The sequence below is a fragment of the Lactuca serriola genome, chromosome 4 (genome assembly GCF_051521515.1).
Source record: "Lactuca serriola cultivar US96UC23 chromosome 4, Lser_US96UC23_V15, whole genome shotgun sequence".
In the NCBI taxonomy this organism is placed as follows: Eukaryota; Viridiplantae; Streptophyta; class Magnoliopsida; order Asterales; family Asteraceae; genus Lactuca; species Lactuca serriola.
Window position 1 is genome coordinate 47476788 of NC_136411.1, and position 23506 is coordinate 47500293.

Here is a 23506-nt window from a genome sequence, read left to right on the forward strand (position 1 = left end):
ACCTTCCGTCCGATCTTCCTGAACGAAAATCTAATCCTCGGAGGTATCATCTTAAGAACAATCCAATCACTATAAGGCTTGAGTACATCACTCTTTACCAACCGAAAATCCTTACGGTACTCCCCGAGTACTTACACTTGCTATTCAAGAGGCTTGCCCCTTTACCCTGCGCAGTCGCTGGCCTTCCCAAGGCAACTTTCTATAAGTGACAAACTTTTCCTATCTTTGTGTAGAACAAACCTTTTGCTGTAACTAAATCTCCAACCACTCCCAGTGCTGGTCCTTCGCTGTTACCCACTGAATGCTTCCTCCTATCATGTCTCAGTGTTAAACACCCAACCCAGCGAATGGATCAAATAATCCTTCGAGTAAAAGATTCATCCCTACAACTGTTAGACTCAGACGAGAGCTTCGCCACAAAATCAAATCCCTCCATCTAAGATTATTTGACCCCGCTGTGAGGGGCGTAGCACCACTCAATCAACTGACTGCTCCATGCAAGAATTCTCTTATCCTTGCTCTTGTCCGGAGATCCTGCTGTCTCTTATTCGCCTTTTGGGTGAACCGAGACCACCCTGGTCCCAACTGATCTATCATTATCTGGGTTACCGGACTCCCACCGGTTACTGAACCCAAGCTCAATCTCTCAGTCGCTCCCAGTGACTTCTGAAGAAAAATTCGGCTATCTAAAACTGCTATATCTACCTTTCCACTCCGGCTCTATAAGTCCTAGGATCCTTGATCCCCTACCTTGACCCTAAGGTCTCTACCAGGTCCTACCTACATTGTTATAAGCACACGGGCCTCGCCCATGGGTCCCACCCAAACCATCCTATGAAGCAACCTTCCCTACAGGTCTCACCTTTATAGGGCTAGGGCTATGCAGGCCCACCCCTCCTCGAATCTTAGCTTGCTATCCCTTCCTGATTCTTATCATTCTACTAGGAGATACGGGCCCCAACCCACACTCCGCTAATTAGGAGATACGGGCCCCCGCCCACACTCCTCTAACTAAGATGCTAATGAATATTACGGCTTTCTCGTAGTCTTACAACACTTTCCATATTGTTTAACTGCTGGCTACCAGCCTGAGAACATCCAACAACATGCACTCCACACTCTAGCATCCTGACTAACTAGCGAGCTACCAGGAGAAACCCCAACTTGATTTCTAAAACCCGTCATAATCTGTTGTGAATACATGAATCCAGCGTTGGGAAGTTTTCCAAACTCCCGACTTCCACGTTGTTCTATCCAGATAGTCGCCTAGGCTGCTTTCCTTCTCAACAAAGATGCAAACACATCTTAGTTGCACACTTACTTTAGCTCCTGACTACTAGGTGATTCTCCCCCACTTCGATTCAACTAGATCCTTACAACTCTCAACTTGAAAAGAAATCCCAATTCTTCTCACCATCCTCTGTCCATTCGGTTGTCAACCCACACTTACTACTGCTAGCGATCTCACTGACCAATACCAAAACAATACCTTCCCTATAAACTAGCGGAGCACTTTTGATTCCCAAATATACATGCTACAATTATCTCATCCTGAGTAACCTTATCTAAAGAGGAATGACCTTGAACTAATACTCTAAAATCTATGGTATGTAGATGATATATAAATCAATCACAAGCAGGCCACAAAATTATGAAATAATCTTACCAATATCGATGCAGTACCATAACAATAAGATCATAAATAGAAGATGATAGAAAAAGTGAAAGATACACACCTGCCACATCAGGGGCTGCTCGCGTCTCCTCTGAAATCAACTGGAACGCCCTGCTCCTTGCGGTAGGCACCTCTGCCCGACCCTGATAGCCATCAGTGATCCTCAAAGTCGCAGGGGCAGGTGCTATCACCTGTCCTGCTGAAAGCAAACTCGAACACTGGGCCTTCTTGTGGCCCCGCTGACTGCAATGGAAGCATATCAGGTCTAATCCCTGGGTGGTGGTAGCAGTACAATCTCTGTTAAAGTGACCGATCCAGCCGCACTTGAAAAAGCCTGAATCACCACCATTGCCGCTCCTACACGCACCCTCGTGCGTCCTGCCGCAGTTGCCACAACGGCTACGGTCCTGATGACCTCTCGATCTAGCATATGATGTTTTGGGCCTCTTGCCCGAACCCATAGATACCTGAATCTCATCTGGCTTCCTCTTCCTTTCTGACTCCAAGTCAATCTCTCTCTCTGGCTCGAGCGATCATGTCTTCCAGCGTCTTGCAATTGGACCAACTCACAAACTGTTTGATATCGCTCCTCAACATCTTGTGGTACCAAGCCTTCTTCATCTCCTCGTCCGCCACATACTGCAGAACCAGAAGGGCTCTCTCTAAACTTATGTATCTAGGTGAATATGTAATTTCTAATTATCAATGCTTTCCCATTTCTAGCATCGTGCTTCCATTATATTTGTAAAAATTCATTAAAATGACCATTAATGGATGTTCTTCCTCTTTATAACAATATACTTTCAATAAAAAAAATATTGTTTAAAGTCACACCAAAGATACATACCTAAACCCTCGTTTATACACAGCTAGTGTATTAATGAGATATTACTATAGTATAATGAGGGGGACAGAAGGGTTTGGAAATAATCACAAGGAAAATGTGTTCTTGATTTTTTTTTTAAAAAATTGAAGGGATGGAATGAAAGAGAAGTGGAAACAACATACAAGTCTTTTTTTTTCCTTGCCTATTTTTAGGAGGATTAGGAAGGAAAGTCCAAAAAAGCCTTAAATACTTTCATTCCATTCCATTTCACTTTTTAACTCAAAAACTATTTGTTTTTTCATTCTATTTCATTCCATTCCATTCTCGAAGCTTTCATTCCTTCCTATTCTTTTCATTAAAAAACTCTCATTCCATCCTATTCTTTTTATTAAAAAAAACTAGAGAACAAGGCCTATTTTTTATACAAAAAGTGTTGGAAATCATTTAGAGGATGTTTGAAATTGCTTATTTATAATGATTTATTATTATTTAAAAAATAGGGTAAATTACACCATTGGTCCCTTGTGCATATGCTAAAATGCATGTTCAGTCCCTATTTTCTAAAATTAACTCGGACGGTCCCTGGTTTTGTTTTTTCTTGCATGCTAAGTCCCTATTGACATAAAATGACTATTTTGCCCTTAAAATTTTCTTTTTCAATTTTATTTTGTTTATTATCATTTTTAGATTGACAAAAAAAATAAAAAAAAATAAAATAAATATCTACACCCCCAACCTATCCTTCCCCTTCGCTTCCCCAGCTTGTCTCCCTCTTTCTCACCACTTCTCCTCTATATCGATCCTACCACTAACATCGGTAAAGAACATCACCACCTGTCAACACTAACAGCGCCACTGGTCGATGCCATCACCATCATAGCTCTTCTTCACAAACTTCCCTTCTGAAACCTATTTTAAACCATATCTGTAGCTTGATTTTTAGAGATGACAATGGAGTTTGAGGGGTTAAACCAGGAGCAAAAACCACAAGAAGAGGAGATTTTAGGTATAAACAAAAGACTTGAGGCGACGAAGCAGCAACCAGAACAAATTATGGCAGTTCTTTAAAGTAGCTATTAGAATTATTTGAAGCACTCTTTGATATCAAAATCCAAGCAAAAGAAACCGGTGATGGAGATGAAGAAATCGACGCATTGATAGCGATGTCTTGAATTACTTTTTTGTTCTCCATCTCTTGGTAGATGTATGTAAGATTTGAGGCGAGATTCTTTCTCCTCTCCTCGAGATCGTCTACCTGTGATGACGATGGAGGCTGGAATCAGAGCAAGAAGGTTCATCGAGCATTAGAAGTGAAACCCTAGGCAGCGACGACGGCGATATCCGCCAAATCTCGGCACCAAAAAACCATATGGGATCTTTATGGTTTTGTGAAGCTTAAGTTATAGCTTATATTTTGAAAGTGAAACTAAATTGTTTGCCAGAGAAGACGACCACCAGACGATGAGCACTAGCAACGGGTAAGTGAAGGGGAGGAGTGGTGGTGAATATTCCGGTGATGTTATGTATATAGAGAGAGAGAGAGAGGGAGAGAGAGAGAGAGTTTTAAAAAGGAGAGGCCATATTTTTTTTAATTAAAAAAAATAATAATAACGTTAAATTAATTGGAAAAGAAATAGACAAAGGGCATTATGGTCATTTTAGATCTGTCAAGGACTAGATGTGCAACAAATATGCATATCAGGGACGAAAAGTGCAAGTTTTATGTAAACAAGGGACGGTCCGAGTTAATTTTTAAAAACAGGGACTAAACACGCTTTCTGACATGTACACGAGGGATGATTGGTGTAAATTACCCTAAAAAATATTTATTAGCTTTTACATATTATATTACCAAAACACAACTTTAAAAAAGTATTTATATTAATTACAATAAACCCATAAAATTATTTTTATATTAAAACAAAAAGTTCATATCTTTATAAATTAAAAGAAAACAACATATTCCAATATACAAAGTACAAACAATATTAACAAACTTAACATCCCAAGTAATTCGAACTATTGAAGTAAAAAGGTTTTTAGTTTAAATATATACGCAAATCGAAAAAAAAAAACAATTTAGCGAAAACAAACATAAGGCGAAAATTAGTTTTGGGGTGCTTCTTGTATCGTTTTCCAAATTCTGCCCTCCCCCAAAAAGCTCTCATGAACGCCCAGCACGAAGAACTGAAGTAACAGAAGGAGAGAGAAAGCGACCACGTTTCACCGGAGCGAGATTTGTTTCTCTCTCGTCACCGGATTCCCCTTTCGATCATAACCCTAACCCTACACACTCCTCCCTTTCAGATCTCCCAATTCTAATTTATTGGATCGATAATCAAATCAAATCAAATCAAAATGGATACGTCGGCCTGCATAAAAGAAGTGAATAGATCGGCATCGGTGGCCTTTGCCCCCGAAGCCCCGTTGATTGCCGCCGGAACTATGGCGGGAGCTGTCGACATGTCGTTCAGCTCGTCCGCGAATCTGGAAATCTTTCAACTTGACTTCCAATCTGACGATCGCAAGCTTCCCTTAGTTGGGGCGATACCCATTTCGGAACCATTTAATCGGTTATCTTGGGGAAAATCCCCGACATCGGGCTCGGAGGAATTCTCACTCGGGCTCGTTGCCGGTGGCCTTGTCGACGGCACAATCGGTATCTGGAATCCACGAATACTTATCAGGTAAAGTACTGTTAATGTAGAAATCGTCGTAGTCGATTCAAATTGGGGCCCTGTAAATCAATTGATCAAATCCTGCATATTCTCATTTTTCCTTTAAATGTGAGAGATTTGATTGGATCGTTTCAGGATATCCATAATTGAATCGAAAATGTCGTGTAATAGGTAATGTGGAAAGATATGGTTGCTTGTAGAGCTTAAAAAAAAAAATTTTCTGCATGTCCTGTAGAATAATTCTCCCTCATTTCCTCAAGAACTGTAACAACACTAGTTGGCGTGTCCCTGTTCTAATGAAAATATTTATAATTGGGAAAGCCTTATTGAGTTATTGCTATTATCTTTACCAACAGTTCCGAAGAAAAGGAAGGCGCTCTTGTTCAACAACTTACAAGACACAAAGGGCCTGTAAGTTTCGTTTTCCTGTTTCTATGATGTTACACTTGATGCTCTCTTGGCATGTAATGATAAGCCCTGATGGGTGTAATCTGCATCAATATCTCCTCTTCTTTCCTCAGGTTCGTGGTCTTGAGTTTAGTGGTCTTTCACCAAACCATCTTGCTTCTGGCGCAGAAGAAGGAGAAATCTGTATATGGGATATTTCTAAACCATCAGAACCTACACATTTTCCTCCTCTCAAGGTTAGAGTATTTCAACATCACCAATCTACATTCTACATCAATTAGACTACAAATTTCTAGTTTATAGAACAATATCATATCGATAATATTGCCTAAGCTGGAATCTATTGATAAAGAAGGAGCATTTAGCGTGTATTTTTGTGAACATGTCATTACCTTCATCATGTTATAGACATCTTATAAACCACTATTATGCAGGGAAGTGCGTCAGCTAAACAGGGTGAAATATCTTATTTATCATGGAACAGGAAAGTTCAGCCTATCTTGGCATCCACTTCCTTTAATGGGACAACTGGTATGGACATAAACCACCATATATACTGTTGAGATAATCTATTTTAAGAGATATTTACGTTGTGTTCTGTCTTATTCAGTGGTGTGGGACCTTAGGAAGCAAAAGCCAATTATAAGGTAAATATATGAAATTATTAATATCATGCAAAGTTGGTATGATGAATGTCTTATGGAACTTTGAATTGTTTACAAATAACAACATACGGACTTCCAATATACAGTTTTTCAGATTCAGTTAGAAGACGATGCTCTGTTTTACAGTGGCATCCTGATTTTGCCACTCAACTGATTGTTGCTTCAGATGATGATAGTTCACCTTCTTTGAGGGTAATGATTTATGCTTTTCTTTATGTTTCCACAACCATATATTTTATTCTTTTATTTACATTTTGGTTTGGCATGCAGATATGGGATATGCGGAACACAATGTCACCATTGAGAGAGTTGGTAGGCCACAATAAAGGTATGCTGTGTTCTCATATATGACTTTTAACATCTTCTTTTTTGGCTCTTTACAATTGTGCTTCCAAACAAAATGGTGTATCAGGTGTTGTTGCAATGTCATGGTGTCCAAGTGATAGCTCTTATTTGCTTACCTGTGCTAAAGATAATCGCACTATTTGTTGGGACACTGGTTCTGGAGAGGTCTGTAATATTTTTTTAATTTTTCAAGATTTTTATAATTTCACTTCATAAACATCTTATGTTATGCTATCTTGATGTCTACAGATTGTCTCTGAACTTCCAGCTGGAACCAATTGGAATTTTGATGTTCACTGGTATTCAAAGATACCAGGAATCATATCAGCATCTTCATTTGATGGCAAAATTGGTATTTATAATATTGAGGCTTGTGCTCGATATGGTGCTGGTGAGAATTACTATGGACAAGGTAATGTAGCTCTGGGATCTTTTTATATATGACTTTATTTTCTTTACATCTCTTGACCATTTTTTATATATGATCCATGATCCATGTCATGCAGCACCTTTAAAAGCCCCAAAATGGTATCAACGAAAAGCTGGAGTTTCTTTTGGTTTTGGTGGAAAACTTGTTTCTTTTCACACAACTGGTTCTTCTGGACCTTCAGAGGTATTTTTATCATATATTTACATTTATCCAATAACTTTATTATCTCACTCTCATCATCTTCCCCATTCTTCAGGTTAATGTCCATGACTTGGTTACTGAGCACAATTTAGTTAACACCTCATCTGAATTTGAAGCTGCAATGCGTAGTGGAGATAGATCTACTTTACGTGTTCTATGTGACCAAAAATCTCAAGAATCTGAGTATGTTTATTTAAATTAGTTACATAAGTTTTAAGACGATGAAAACATTGGGGATTCTTGAATCTTGAATATGTTTTGTTTGTTTGATCAGATCCGAGGATGACAGAGAAACATGGGGATTCTTGAAAGTGATGTTTGAAGATGATGGAACAGCAAGAACAAAGCTTCTACACCATCTTGGATTCACTTTGCCTGTTGAAGCAACTGAAACTGTTCAAGATCTGACACAAGATGTAGGTGCTTTAAGTTTTGATGAACATGAAGGAGCTAAAGATGGATTTATGGGCGAAAACCAAGCATTAAACACTCCAACTGATTATGGGGAAGATTTCTTTAACAATCTTCCTAGTCCTAAATGTGACACACCTGTCTCAACTCCTGGAAGGAATGAAGAATTAGTGAGCTTTGAAGATGCACTAAAAGAAGGTGATGTGGGTAATGACCCATCTTTTAATGATGCTGTTCAACGTGCTTTGGTTGTTGGGGATTACAAAGGAGCTGTTGCACAGTGTATAGCTGCAGATAAAATGGCAGATGCTTTAGTTATTGCTCAGGTTGGTGGTGCTTCCCTGTGGGAGACCACACGTGATCAGTACCTTAAGAAGAATCGTTCTCCATACCTAAAGGTGAATTTTCACTTACTTTTACTTTCTCATTTCCATTTTTTTAACTTTTTGTATCTTTATTGATGGGTTTCTTAAACACAGGTTGTTGCTGCAATGGTAAATAACGATCTTGTTAGTCTAGTAAACACCAGGCCCCTGAAATCCTGGAAGGAAACACTTGCTCTCTTATGCACTGTAAGTTGTTTTCTTGAGTGTGGTAAAAACTAAAAACTTACAGTTTATGCCTAATTTTTTACTGATTTACTATATACACAGTTTGCTCAAAGGGAGGAGTGGACTTTACTTTGTGATACCCTTGCCTCTAGACTTGTATCTTCTGGGAACACGTTAGCTGCGACTCTTTGTTATATATGTGCTGGGAACATTGATAAAACAGTTGAAATTTGGTCAAAGAATGTTACCACTGAGCACAAAGGAGAATCCTATGTTTCCCTTCTTCAGGTAGACACTTGTTCTGAAAAGATTTTAAGTTAAAGTTTGAATAGTAAGTGTTAATTTGTGTTTTCTGTGTATGTGTGTGTGTGTGTGTGTTAGGATTTGATGGAGAAGACTGTGGTTCTTGCTTTAGCAACTGGACAGAAGAGATTCAGTGCTTCTTTATGTAAACTTGTTGAAAAGTATGCTGAGATTTTAGCAAGTCAAGGACTTTTGACAACAGCTATGGAGTATTTGAAGCTAATGGGCACAGAAGATTTGTCTCCTGAACTTGTGATCTTAAGAGATCGGATTGCCCTTTCCTCTCAACCAGGTATTATTATTATTATTATTATTATTATTATTATATTCAGTTCATGCTAAATTGGTATTTTTAATAACTCTCTTGTGTTTACTTATTTATTTTGCAGAAAAAGAGGCAAATGGTTCTGCTGATTATGGTCACTCTCAACCACAAATGGGAGCTGTATATGGTGCAAACCAGCATACAAACTCTGTGGTGGAACCTACTAGAAACTATTATCAGGTATTTATTTATTATTTTTATTTTTTTTATCCTGGAATTTAATAAAATTAATTAATCTCGGAATCGTGTTTTGTGTTTTCAGGATGAGAATTCTTATCAACGTGAAAGCTATCAACAACCACCTGCTCCTTTATACAACACGCAATATCAACAGCCACAACATCCCTCCATGTTTGTTCCATCTCCTGCAGCTCAAATTCCACCTGTATGTATTTCATTCAAAACTTCTTCAATTTTACTACTCCCTTTACTTCACTTAAACTTACAATTTACATCCCTCATGTTTTGTTTTAGACAACGGGGTTCAATCCAGCTCCAGTTGCAACTCAAGCTGCCCCGAAAGTATTTGTTCCTTCAACTCCACCTATCATGAGAAATGCCGACCAATACCAGCAACCCCCGACCTTGGGGTCTCAGCTATATCCTGTATGTATGTTTTTCTTTAATTAATTAATTAATTAATGTTTTTACAGTATATTTATTCTCTGGTGCTGATGCATAATAATAATTAATTAAAAATATCAGAATCAGGTGAATGCTAACCCTGGTTACCAAGCGGGACCACCTGGACCGGTTTCAGTTGGGCCTGTCCCATCTCCAATGGTCCCCACAAGCGGGCCGAAAATCACACAGGGTGTAGCACCACCAGTCAGGGGGTTCATGCCTGTAAACAACAACAATAACAATAACACAGGATTACAAAGAAGTTCCTCAAATCAAATGCAACCACCAAGTCCTTCACACCCTGCTCCACCTCCTGTTGCCCCTCCAACTGTCCAGACTGCTGACGTGTCCAATGTCCCAGGTATAGCAATTAATAATAATAATAATATATAGTTATGTTTTATGAATGAATGTTGAGTGTTGAGTGCTGTTATGTGTTGATAGTTCAACAAAGGCCAGTTATTGGGACTTTGACCAGACTTTTCAACGAGACATCGGAAGCATTGGGAGGGGGGAATGCAGTTCCAGCTAAGAAACGTGAAATTGATGACAACTCAAAGAAACTCGGGGCATTGTTTGCTAAACTTAACAGTGGTGATATTTCCAAAAATGCTGGTGAAAAGCTTGTGCAGCTTTGTCAGTCGTTGGATCGTGGTGACTTTGCTACTGCCCTCAAGATTCAGGTAATCTTTTCTGATTCCATTTCAGTCAACATCATAGGACTTGAGGGGTTAAAAACTAAAATGTTTTTTTAAAAAAAAAAAAAAATAGGTGGATCTTACGACTAGTGACTGGGATGAGTGTAGCTTCTGGTTAGCAACACTGAAACGGATGATCAAGATTAGGCAGACTGCCAGATAAATGGAATGGAGTCTGTACACAGGAAGTTGGTGGTCTAGCAAAGTTTAGTTCCTTTTCTTTCTTTTCTTTTCTTTTCTTATTATATCCAAAGGATATTATTAATATTTGCATGGATTTATTGATATTTATTTTTCTTACTTTACTTTTTATAAAGCAATTGATGACCCAAGATAGGTTTCTTCATGGATGGATTTATCTTCTGTTTTTATTTGTGTATGGAGTTAATAGATATGACATAATTTTGTCACAAGTTTTGACTTTTCACTAACTTTTTGTTTGATTGCCAATGCCATCTCACTTCTTTATACGAGCCTTGCTTTGGCCTTTGAGCTTTTTAACTCTAATTGTATAAAGTTAGCACATCTTCTTATGTATCATGTCAATATATAGCAACACAATTTAATATACGTTACACCACGTACATTGACAACTACATATTGAATGAATCCTTAAACTATTAAGTCTGTTTCTTTGCATTAGAACTATTTGTAATAATAATGACGTTGTCATGTTAGAAACAAAACCTGAGTTAGTCCTTGCCCTCACTCCATAACGGAAGTTGTGTCACATCTCAATATTCCAAAGTTTAAATCTTATTATTGATTTTCATTATACATAGAGAGAGTCAAACAATGCATGGTACATAAAAAGTCCAATAAATAAATAACAAACTAAACGTTGTTAATTATTTAAAGAGCCTAGCTAGCAAAGTTTATTTTGTAGAATTGGAATGAGAAGCAAGCCATGTTTCTATAAGCACCATAGATTCTTCCGGCTTGTACAATGCCACTGAATGACCCGCACCCTGCAATTGCATTTTAAATTTTAATCAAAGTCACCATTATATTTGATTTTGATATAACGAAATTAAGCATTATGGTTGGATTTTTTTTAAAGCATGATCCTTCCAAAAATAATTTAACAAAATCTTGAAACGCCCACACACACACACACACACACACACACACACATATATATATATATATATATATATATATATATATATATATATATATATATATATATATATATATATATATATATATATATATATACACGTTACAACTTCTTACCTTAACAGTCGCATATTTCAAAGAGTATTTGTGTTTTGAGTATGTCTTCTGATACCTACATAACAAGAAAATGGCCAATTTTCGATTATTACCAATGAACTTGATTTCCACCTACTGCATTTGTTACTTCATAATAAAATAACCATGAGATTAAACATGAAAAAACAATATCCCTAAACTAATTAATATAGTAGGAAGATGTCTAAAAACATCAGAAAGTAAAGTAGTTGAACTCACCCTGCAACTTGACTGCTAACAAACCATGGTTTCCATGTGGTTTCAGTTTTAAGATTAAGACTATTGATCCATTGCTTCGTGCCCATATATGGAAACGTCATGTCATGATCACCACTGCAAGTGCAAATCAATTCAGTAACCTTTCAAATACACTAGAAAATATATAAACCAAATTTAAAACTTATCTTTTCTTATTTCATATATAATACATTCAAAACCTCAAGCATATATAATTAAATTGGATACAAGTTTGAGAGAGAGATTACTTGATAATCAAAGCATAACAGTTTTTGGTAGTAAGTTGCTTATGGGTGGCTACACTGCTGAAGATATTGTAGGAGTAAACTATGGTGTCGTTTTTCCCCAATAAAGCATGAATGCTTGTGTTCCTGTATTGCCATTTATCCACTGTACCCTGTACATTAAAAAAAAGATTCCTAGCTATAATGAAAAAGAAAAAGGTACGTAATATTATATTGTGTTTTGGCTATATATATATATATATATATATATATATATATATATATATATATATATATATATATATATATATATATATATATATATATCAAATGCTAGTAAGATTACCTCACGAATGTGGAGAGCTTGTCGGACTTCTTTTGTGTTTGCCCAAATATTAGAATAAGAATAAATGGATTCCTATATATAAAGTGAAAAATATGATATTAATTAGTATGTGTACACGTGTCATGCATTAACTAGTTTTGAAAAAAAAATGTTTATAGTTATGATTTACTGGACAGATGGATTTTGGAGCTTGTGCATCGCAAAGGGGATCTAAGATGTTATTCACGTTAATTCGAGATAGACACTGCAAGTGAAAACGTTTAATTAATTATGAGTTAATAATCATTATTTAGAACATATTCAATTAATATATTAATCATCACTCACCTCATTCACGGGCTGAAGACTATTCAAACACAATGTGTTGTTTGGATCGACGTATACGTATTTACCTCCACAATTTTTTTTCGCTGGCTGACAAATCCAGATTACAAAATAACAAATCACATTTCAGTTTTATATTAAATATTACTAAATGAGCCATGCATATATATTATGTATGGTACCTTGTAGAGTTCATCTTCTATAAGTCCAACTCGATAAGCAAATTCAACTCGTGTATTGAAATTTATGAATTTATCCGTAAGAGGGTTCACAATCAAGAAACCCTAAATCAAATCAAGTACACGAAGACATGAATATGAATCCATAAGAATTACAAAAGTAAAATGTTTATTATTCAAACTAGCTTATGTGAGATATATATGGTAAATACCTTGATGTTTAATCTTGGTTGAATGCTTTCTTCATTGCCTACAAAAGACAGATATAGTAAAAAGAATGTTTTCAAGACGGTGGTCTCGTTTTTTTGTTAAAAGCATGATGTAATTAATTTTGAACTAAAACTACAAATTTTTGTACCATTGTATATTTTTAAAACGACATTTGGAATGATAATTCCCATATAAGAACTCCCCGTAATGTACAATGGATTGCTGAGAAACTTCGGATGATCCATGAGCCACTGCAAAATGAACATTAATCAAGAATTATTCTTGATAAGTTTGTTTGTTTGTTGTTGTTTTTTTTTTTTGTCTAGATTAAAATCAAGAAGATAGAAACAAAATATTCTAATTGTATACTAGATAAAAATGACACATACCAAATTTTATGTAGGAAAGATTGACATACTGAAAAGCTTTTGAAATATATATATATATATATATATATATATATATATATATATATATATATATATATATATATATATATATATATATATATATATATATATATATATATATCTTTACTATTTTATAAAACAAATCCCACTATTTCTAAAAATAGATTGAATAAAATAATAATATTTTTTTAAGACGTCCAAATCATTAAGCTAATTGTACAACTAATCACTAATAAAATAATATTAAAATTTAAACAAACTCCTATAAATCTTCTCTTTCAAGGTTTTGACCAGATCTTTTTTCATCCAAATAAATTCTCAACACCCTATAATTTGGTCATTTCATGAATTTTCTTTATTTTTAATATGACATGTTTCTTAAAACAAACTAATGATTGAATTGAAAATAATCATTCTTCATCGAAAAGAAATTAATTGTCGAAACAAACTATTTGTCGCCCGCCGCTTTGCGCGGGTAAACGGATAGTATATATATATATATATATATATATATATATATATATATATATATATATATATATATATTGATATTAAAGTGTCATGGAAAACTAATGAGTTTTATGTGTGCCTTACCCGTCTTATAAAATCATACACACGAGTAATCACAAGAGAATCACTACTCCTTGATGATTCCCATGTCTTGGCATATGAAAATCCAGCACCAGCGGGTTGATCTATGAATATGATGTTAGCCGTCTACATCATACAAAAAAAACTTAGATTGTTACATGATACAATTATTAAAAAAAATATTATAGAATTCTCCAATCTTGCTTGTAATAGGTTAAACGCTTTTGGCATATAATTGTTTAGGTTTATTTTCTAATAGACGTGCATTGTACTTTTTCATGTGTGAGGATTATGTTCTTGTAGCAAAGTGGTAAGTTGATGGGCTAAGAAATGGATTGGGCTGAGTATGCTAAAGATGTAGATGAGCTACAATTGATGGACTATTTCTAGCAACTTGTGATTTCCCAAGGACCGAGGCTGACTATATGGAACTCAGTATGTGTGTGAACACACATACCCACAGGTCTATCCATAGTCCGACCCGTGATTGACGCAAAGTATATATCGAAGTGATGTTGTATATGTTTGGTCATTCATCACAAATTCACTCTTACACTTGCTAGAATATTCTCTCGTCCTTTTTATATTCTTTTGGTCCGTTGATTAAAGTTTGTTCTCTGTAAACTCTAGGTTTTCCTTCTTGAAATCATTAGAGTTTTATAGCTATTTTTTGTTACTTCGTTGAATATGAATACAAACTATGTCATGTTTTCTGGTTGTTTCTGATTAATAAAAGTATCATATCACTAGTTGTAAGATCCATGTATTACATTGATTAATTTTAAAAAAATTAATATAAAGGTCAAGATATTTAAAAACTTTGAATTTATAAAAAAATAAGAAAAATAATGAATTATTATAATAGGAAATGTTTTTTATCTTTTAAATTTAAATAGATAAAAGAAATTAATGAACTTTAATTTTGAAAATTTTGAAATTTAAAGTTAAGTTTATTGATGAAATTGATATCAATTTATTATTACATTTATTGCAATTATTAGATGTGAATTTAATAAAATAGAAAAATTTATAAAATATTTGAAAAAAAAATTAATTCAAAATAATCATAAAATAACATTTGACAAATTAAATAAGAGTGTGAGAAATGACAATAAAACCTTTATTTATTATAGAGGATATGTTAAAGGTTTTGGAAAGAAGTAGTGATTCTCTTGTGGTTACTCATGTGTACGAGTATTATTATGGCCTTAATATTTTAAAAAACTTACATTTGACTTGAATTACATTGCAAATTAAATGCCGCTATGTTTTTCTCCATTATTCACAAACCATCCAAGTTATAGAAATGGTCCCTAGACTCTTCTCTTTTTTGAAAAATCACCCGACACTTTTCTTCCTAGACTCATCTTTTTTGAAAAATCACCCTAACGCTTATTTCTTTTAACTTTTTGGTGTTTTGTGGCCCATTATCATGCACAATTTTCCTGTTTATATATATATATATATATATATATATATATATATATATATATATATATATATATATATATATATATATATATATATATATATATATATATATATATATATATGAGATTTTCTATCGTTTGCCATCTTTACATAATTATTTTTTACAAACTGTTTTTGCTTTTATGTATATTTTTAGAATTATAATTCATGCATTTTTTACAGTCTTTGTGTGTTTTTGTAATCACACCTTAGTTATAAACATATATGATGAAGATATGCATACATATATCCACGAGTAAATAACGCTAACCTTTGTCCATGAATATGGGTTCACATCCAAATTTACTTTGCTTCTCCTTGCATTGGCATATCTGAATTTAAGTGGGCCTACAATAAAAGTTAATCGAACATAATGTTTTATATGATAGCAAAATGATAAAGATGATAAATATTCAACGATAATAATACACATTGCAATGTATTTTTGAATTGACTTTGGACTCAACACAAATGAAGAGAAATTAAGTCGACATAACACATAACTTAATATTTATTTTTTATAACAAGAATTTTAAAAGCTTTTGGTTCCATCTGTAACGTCAACATGTCATTAATATAAAAAAATAAAATATCTGAAAATCAAATATTTTTTAGGAAATTTGGTATTGATATTCAGTTTTTTTATTTACATTTTGTTCTTTACTTTTATTATATGCTCAATATAACTAAAAAAATGGACAACTTATAAAGAGGTAACTAAAAGAAAAAAAGAAAAAAAAAGAGCTAGGAACCCATTGTCTGGTTACAATTTGTTGTATCAAAAAAATGAAGTGTGTTGTCTTGTTGGATAAAAATAGGTAAATAAGTAGGTATTTAATAAGTAGGTATTTATTACTATTTATAGCAGTTCGTACGACATTGTTTTTATACATTTACTTGAATTGTACAAAAAATCGTATTATATTATTATCATTTGTGTTAATAATAATATAAAAAATATATTTCATCCGTTTTAAAATTATAGTCTATCTTTCTTTTTTGGTTTGTTCTAAAATAATAGTATATTTCTAAAAATAAATAATATTTTTATCAAAATACCCATTCATTATTACTTAATCAACTAAACATTTAATGGAAGACAAAACTATCATTTTATTGTATAAAGTTAATAATAATTAATATATTTTTTTTTAATTTTTATTTATTTATTTATTTATTTTTATCTATAGACAATAATTTTGAAATGAAATGAGTAATAAAAAGACAATGACATAAATAATTATTTTTGAATCTTCTTTTTGTAGGATATGAATTGAAAAGTTTCTGACAATGATTATGGATTATCGATAAAATCTAATTACATGTGGCCAATATATTTGCTTGCCCGTTCCAAAAAAAACATGTGGCCAATAGGAACATACACACAGTGGATCTCAGATCTACTATTTTCTTCTCCCTATACCTAACTATCTATTTTATTATGTATATAGAAATATAGAAATTCCTCATCCCGAAGCTAAACGGTTTTAACTCTTTGACAAACACCAAATCAAATGTTTGGGAAATTTCATTATTTAAAGTTGCTGAACTTGTTGTAGCTTTTAGTTTTCCAAAATGTTACCTGTTTAGAGGTAGTAGACAAAATTTTAAATAAATGTGACATACCCAGTTGAAAGAGGAAGGGAAGAAGGCCGGAAGTTCCGGGACCACCGGTGAGAAAAAGAAGCAACGGATCTTTCTCCGGATTTCTTTCAGACTCCACAAAGTAGTAAAATAATTGCACTTCTTCGTCTTTTCCGACTCCAACATAACTTTAAAACACAAATTCAATCCGATTAACTTTTTTCTAAATCCCTAGAAACCATATTCAAGGGGAAACTTCTGTTGTAAAAAGTTCATTTGGCGTTATATAAACTCATCATAATATCTATAATGTAATAAACAATCTCTTTTGTCAGTTCAAATTTTGAAAACCCGTAACTGAGATTTTTCTGGTTAGAGGTCAACGACACCATGTTTTAAGAAGATTTTGAATGAAGCAGGTGATGTTTGAACTTTGAAGAGCAATGATAATCTCGGTAGATAGGTGCATACATACCCGGTTTCAAGTGTAAATGGAAGCTCGTCTGAAAAGCCAGGGAGGTTTTTCACGATTGACTTCGAATGTGAAAAAGGTAACATGCGCGATTGTAGTATGAACATAACAATGAAGAAAGAGATTCTCATTTTGCTTCTCGGCTCCATCATACTTCACTTCTAACAACACCGTGACTATATATATATATATATATATATATATATATATATATATATATATATATATATATATATATATATATATATATATATATATATATAAAGAATAATAAAGATTGAGCAAAATAAAACATGATGATAAAAAAATTAAACAATATCTAAAACAATTTACTTTAAATAATATTTTATTGAATTAAAAGTGGATAGAGAAACAATAGATTGTTTTTTAGACATAGACTAAATATTTGGGATAATAACTAATTTTCTATTTATAGAAAACTTCAATCTTGAACTATTTATACTATTCACGACGACTCCTCGTCAAAAACCGTCGCCTTAATCTTTGCCATCAGATCCCTTCAACTTTTAATCTTATTCGTGTAAACTTCCTATTACAGTTTTATTATGGTTTCCTCCCAAACTCCACAACACCCCATGACTTCGTCTTCAACCTCTTCCACATCCTGTTATGTAAATTTCCCTACTACTTCAATCTCTCATTTTTCATCTCCCACATTTGCTAACTTCTCGTGGTTCCCATTGATGTATTATCGGCCCTTAAACATCAACTGCTCTCTACTAAATTTCTTCATTATTGGTGATTTTATATCACTAATATTATTTAAGTGTAATGAGGTTAATTTGTTGATCAATGTCACTATGACAATTATTGAACAAATCGGTATGGTGCTGTCACAACTAGCATTTTTAGCTAGAAAATTCTATCTTCGTGTGAAAATCAACTCTTGTATAACTTGTAATCTAAGTTGTTATCATGTACTATGCTCATTCAAAATCAACCATTTGAACCAAAATTCCTGAATGAAGTTCAAAACCTAATTCAATGCATCTCATATACTTAACTATGGGTTTAAAAGCTTAATATCCCGGTTTAAACTCATAATGGACAAGGATCTTCTTGCTGGGCCTAATGGGCCAGTAAAACTCTCAATTTGGTTATTTTGGGTTAAGGAACCCTATTTGGTCCTTAAATAGACTCATATTCATTAAATAATAGCATTTTGGACCATAAGACTTCTCATGGGCCTTATTGGGCCTAAAAGGTATCTCTTTGTCATCATGGGCCTTAATGAACCGTAAATGGTTTCTTGAACCCTAATGGGCCATAAACTCCTTCTTCCCCATCACTATTGGGCCGTAAACCCTCATAAGGGCCCAATGGTCAGAAAATCTTCAACTTGGGCATCATAATTTTGAATATAAACAAGTATGGCCCAAACCTTTCCTTTCTCTTTCCCTTCCCCCTCATTCTCGGCTATACTACAAAAAAAGAGAAAAACAATGGGATAATTAGGAGAGTGCCACCTCAACATTACAAGGTGGATTTCCAAGCAATTATACCTCAAATATCTAGGCTAATCTCATTTATCCATGCATGTCACATTTTCATAAAACTAAGCCAAAAATGATATTTTGACAAAAGTGAGTTAAAAATGTTATTTTTACTTAAAACAAGCCTAAATGCAAATCTGTGGTCTTAAAGGACCTAAGTGTCATTTTTACCAAAAATGTGCCTTAATTGTAAAATTTCGATTTTAGGACCAAAAATGCCCTTTTACAAAAAGCAGGCCTTTTTTTTATGTCATTTTAATAAACAACGAAGCTTAAAACAACCAAAGTAACAACCCACGAATCGATTACGTCATTTATACTTTTATTGGGCCTGGAATATAATTTACATGCTTAGTGGGCCTTGGTTGTCCACTTATATGTTTATTGGGCCTGGAATATACCTTATATGCTTATTGGGCCTTGGTTGTCCACTTTCATGTTTATTGGGCCTGTAATATACCTTATATGCTTATTGGGCCTGGAATATAATTTACATGCTTAGTGGGCCTTGGTTGTCCACTTACATGTTTATTGGGCCTGGAATTATACCTTATATGTTATTTGCATAAATTCGATTAAGGATCTAGTGAGACGTTTCGTTTGGCACCAAATAAGTGTACAAACGTAACCAGTAGTTATAACCATAGTCTCCCAGAGAGAGATAGAGAGCGAGAGTTTGTGTATAGATCTATACGGGGGTGACACCCCACACCTGAGCTGTTCGTTACAGTTAGACTAGGTCAGTTTAGGGTGACAAACCTTACCTTAAACAAGTCGGCGTCTGGCAGACGTCATGACAGGAGAAATTGTCATTATCAAGTATGGTTATAACGGCTCACTTAGAGGAATTAACACCATCATAAAATTTCTGGGAAAAAATCTTTTGTGGAAAACACGGTAACCTACACGCACTAGTACTCAACTTCGGGTGTTGAGATTCCAACATTTTCATAAACAGACAACATCGGGTTGTGTGGGGTCATTCTCTTTATATTCTCACAAATATTAACATACATGCATTAATACAATATCAAACACAAACATTTCAAACTGTGTTTCATAAATATTGGATTTTCTGGTGTTTACAAAGTAATACAAAACATTTTTCTTAAACATGCTTATGAACTCACTAACATTATATATGTTGACATTTTCAAATTAACTTGTATTCTTAGGAAATCGTTGAGCAGGTTGGTTAGCAAGAATACCTAGATGTTTTGTTATGTTTTGTTTTCATCATACTTTGGATATTTTGGCATGTAATACTGAAATACATTATTTGATGTAAACCAATGACAATTGTAATATTACCTGTATGATGATGATGATGTTATATTTCAATTATATACACTGTGATGATACTACAAGAATGAAGTCACCCAAGCCCTCAGACGTTTCCGCCGTCTAGTTCGGGGGTGTGACAGGAGGAGTGCACATTTGTTTAATTTTGTCTTTGTTGAAAGTATACTACTGTTTAGGGGCTTTCGCCCCTAAACCAATGGGGGTCCGGGGGCAGCGCCCCTGGGAGCGGGGTCCAAGGGGCGGCATCCCTGGCTTCAACGCAATTTTTTTTATATATGTTATGTTCCTATATTAAAAATGCATCAGAAATCCAGATTTTTGGTAAATGCATCCGGTTTTGTGATCCATATTCTAGATCATGATTTAAGTTGGTTTATGATCGTTTTTGAACAGTTTTAGGACATAAAACTGTCATGTGACAGTTTTTAAGACATGAAGTTTTTCTTGTTATATGATCATTTCGAAATCAGTTTTGGTACTCTTCTTCTTCAAAACATCTCGAACATTATCTCTTTTGTTTCTCTCAATTTTCTGAGTCTTATCCGATTAAAGATGGGGAGTACCACCCAAATACTTTAATCTAAAAGTGTTATACACGATTTTCAGAATTTCCAAGTGTTTTTACCCCTATTTTCTAACAAATATTAAAGTATTTCTATGATCATGATAAGTGGAGATTCTGTGAAGGAAATGACAAGTAAGTTTGACAAACTAAACAAGTTTGAATGGCAAGACTTTCGTAGATGGTAGAAGAATATGAAGTTTCTCCTTACCACTCTGAAAGTGGTGTATGTTCTGAGTACACCCATGCCAGTCTTACCGGAATATGTTGAAGATGAACCTTTGGAGGCAACAAGAAGGAGATCAAAGTGGGAAAATGATGATTACATATGTCATGCTCATATTCTCAATGGTATGTCTGACTTTGTTTTTGATATCTATCAAAATTTTGAATCTGCAAAAGAACTGTGGGACTCTCTTGAATCCAAGTACATGCCTTAAGATGCTTCTAGCAAGAAGTTTCTTATCAGTAATTATATGGGTTACAAGATGGTTGACTCCAGGTCTGTTATGGAACAATTCCATTAAATGTTAAGGATTTTGGGACAATTTGCTCAACACAATCCGAAAATGGATGAAGCTATTTCCATGGATGTGATCATTGAAAAACTGCCCCTTCCTGGAAGGATTTTAAACACAATCTGAAACATAACAAAGAGGAATTGACTTTGACTCAACTTGGAAGCCATTTACGGATTGAAGAGTCCTTAAGGACTCAAGAACTTGATAACAATCCCAAATGCAAGAACCAAGTTGGTTCCTCTTCTATGAACATGGTGGATGGAGAAGGATCAAAGAATCAAAAGAAGTCTAATTGAAAAAGAAGTTTAAAGGAAAGGATGAAAAGTCTTCCAACAAGAAGGCTAAAGTGGTGTGTTGAAATTGTAACAAACCGGGTCGCTTCAAGAAAGATTGTCGTTTTCGTAAAATGAACAAGGATAGTGCTGGACCAAGTGGATCAAAGGATCTAGAAAAGCAACAAGGTTAGATTTCTGTTTTCATGCAGAATTCTAAATGTATTCAGAATTATATTTCTGTGATTTCTGAAGCATTTTATGTGCAAGATGATAATGTTGCATGGTGGGTTGATTCGGGAGCAACAAGTCATGTTTACAAAGATCTATATTGGTTCAAGGACTTTCAACCAATTGAAGATGGATCTGTTGTGAAGATGGAAAATATTGCAACTGAACCAATCAAGGGACTAGGATATGTTTTACTTTCCTTTACTTCTGGAAAATGTTTGTGTTTGAACAACATTTTATATGTTCCAGGGATTCGTAAGAATCTTGTGTCCGAAATTGTATTAAATAATTGTGGTTACAAACAAGTATTAAAAAGTGACAAGTATATCTTGTCAAGACATGGTTCTTTTATGGGATTTGGATATGTATGTAATGGAATGATAAGACTTAATATTAATTATCCTTCTATTGATAATTCTGTTTGCATGGCTTCTACTAGTACTAGCTAGAATTTTAATAAATATGAATTATGACATGCTAGACTAGGACAGATTCATTACAAGATATTAAAAGACATGTCTAAAATGAGTTTAATTCCTGCTTTTGATATGCAAAATAATAAAAAATGTAAAACATGCATGCTAACTAAAATCACTAGGCAACCTTTCAAAGATGTTGTTAGGGAAAACAATGTGTTGGATCTTATACATAGTGATTTATGTGATTTCCATGCAACACCTTCCCTTGGAAACAAAAAGTTTGTTGTTACTTTTATTGATGATGCATCTAGATATTGTTATGTCTATTTGCTACATTATAAGGATGAAGCACTTGATAAATTTAAAATTGATAAGCAACAAGTTGAGCTTCATAAAAATGAATTAATAAAAGTCTTACATACTGATAGAGGTGGTGAGTATTATGACCCAATTTATTTTGAATATACTTCAAACCACAACTCCTTATACAACGCAACAAAATGGTGTAGTTGAAAGGAAGAATAAGAATTTGAAAGAAATGGTTAATTCCATGTTGTCCTATTCTGGATTAAGTGAAGGGTTTTGGGTGAGGCAATGTTAACTGCATGCTACATCTTGAACATAACTCCAAATAAAAGGAATAAGAATACTCCTTATGAACTTTGGTGTAAAAAGGTATCAGATTTGAGTTATCTCAAAGTTTGGGGCTGTAGAGCAATTGTAAGGCTCACTGAACCCAAAAGGAAAACAATGGGTGAGAGAGGTGTAGATTGTATCTTTATTGGATATGCTGAGCATTCCAAAACATATAGATTCTATGTTTTAGAATCTAATGACTATGTGTATGTAAACACTATGATAGAGTCAAGAGATGTTATCTTTGATTCAGAAAGATTTACATCTATACCTAGACTAAGGGACATGATTCTTAAATCTTCTAGCAAGGGTACTAATCAAGCTGAAGATGTTTCTGGTGGTGCAAGTTCTGTACCTGAACCTAGGAAAAGCACACAAGTTAGAAAAGCTAAGTCTTTTGGATTTGATTTTCAACTTTATCTAGTTGAAGGAACAAAGAATGAGACTATATGTCAACATCAATATTGTTTTAATATTGAGGAGGATCCAAAGACTTTTAGTGAATCTATGGCTTCTAGGGATGTTCATTTATGGAAAGAAGCAATTCAGGATGGGATCGATTCTATCATGCATAACAATACTTGGGTATTGTCAAATTTACCTCCTAG

At 34.1% G+C, this 23506-nt stretch overlaps 2 protein-coding genes across 2 annotated transcripts; one reads left to right on the forward strand and one right to left on the reverse strand.

The window, feature by feature from the left end:
* Window positions 1-4593: 4593 nt before the first annotated feature.
* Window positions 4594-10486, forward strand: LOC145101506 (protein transport protein SEC31 homolog B-like). Its single transcript, XM_079038715.1, has 21 exons — window positions 4594-5188; window positions 5536-5590; window positions 5701-5823; window positions 6022-6118; window positions 6198-6234; window positions 6339-6444; window positions 6523-6580; window positions 6665-6762; window positions 6847-7009; window positions 7104-7210; window positions 7284-7411; window positions 7503-8037; window positions 8119-8211; window positions 8293-8478; window positions 8572-8785; window positions 8883-8998; window positions 9081-9203; window positions 9293-9424; window positions 9524-9803; window positions 9887-10125; window positions 10214-10486. The coding sequence occupies exons 1-21, from the start codon at window positions 4860-4862 to the stop codon at window positions 10301-10303; spliced, it is 3309 nt and encodes a 1102-aa protein (XP_078894841.1). The 5' UTR covers window positions 4594-4859; the 3' UTR covers window positions 10304-10486.
* A 392-nt stretch (window positions 10487-10878) lies between these two features.
* On the reverse strand, window positions 10879-17612 carry LOC145101507 (serine carboxypeptidase-like 13). The gene is made up of 14 exons (XM_079038716.1): window positions 17445-17612; window positions 17012-17157; window positions 15657-15733; window positions 13919-14041; window positions 13063-13165; window positions 12917-12954; window positions 12708-12809; window positions 12529-12615; window positions 12371-12445; window positions 12202-12273; window positions 11880-12028; window positions 11614-11727; window positions 11377-11431; window positions 10879-11108 (listed from the first exon to the last, which is right to left on the reverse strand). The coding sequence occupies exons 1-14, from the start codon at window positions 17591-17593 to the stop codon at window positions 11016-11018; spliced, it is 1383 nt and encodes a 460-aa protein (XP_078894842.1). The 5' UTR covers window positions 17594-17612; the 3' UTR covers window positions 10879-11015.
* Window positions 17613-23506: the final 5894 nt, after the last annotated feature.

Excerpts from the sequence above, each read along its gene's own strand:
- LOC145101506 (XM_079038715.1), top strand. The coding sequence starts at position 4,860 with ATGGATACGTCGGCCTGCATAAAAGAAGTGAATAGATCGGCATCGGTG. Across the intron at positions 6,119-6,197 it reads TTCCTTTAATGGGACAACTG|TGGTGTGGGACCTTAGGAAG; the intron begins GTATGGACATAA and ends TGTCTTATTCAG. Across the intron at positions 6,763-6,846 it reads GGGACACTGGTTCTGGAGAG|ATTGTCTCTGAACTTCCAGC; the intron begins GTCTGTAATATT and ends TGATGTCTACAG.
- LOC145101507 (XM_079038716.1), bottom strand. The coding sequence starts at position 17,593 with ATGATGGAGCCGAGAAGCAAAATGAGAATCTCTTTCTTCATTGTTATG. Across the intron at positions 14,042-15,656 it reads ACCCATATTCATGGACAAAG|ACGGCTAACATCATATTCAT; the intron begins GTTAGCGTTATT and ends TGTATGATGTAG. Across the intron at positions 12,955-13,062 it reads CGTTTTAAAAATATACAATG|GCAATGAAGAAAGCATTCAA; the intron begins GTACAAAAATTT and ends TGTCTTTTGTAG.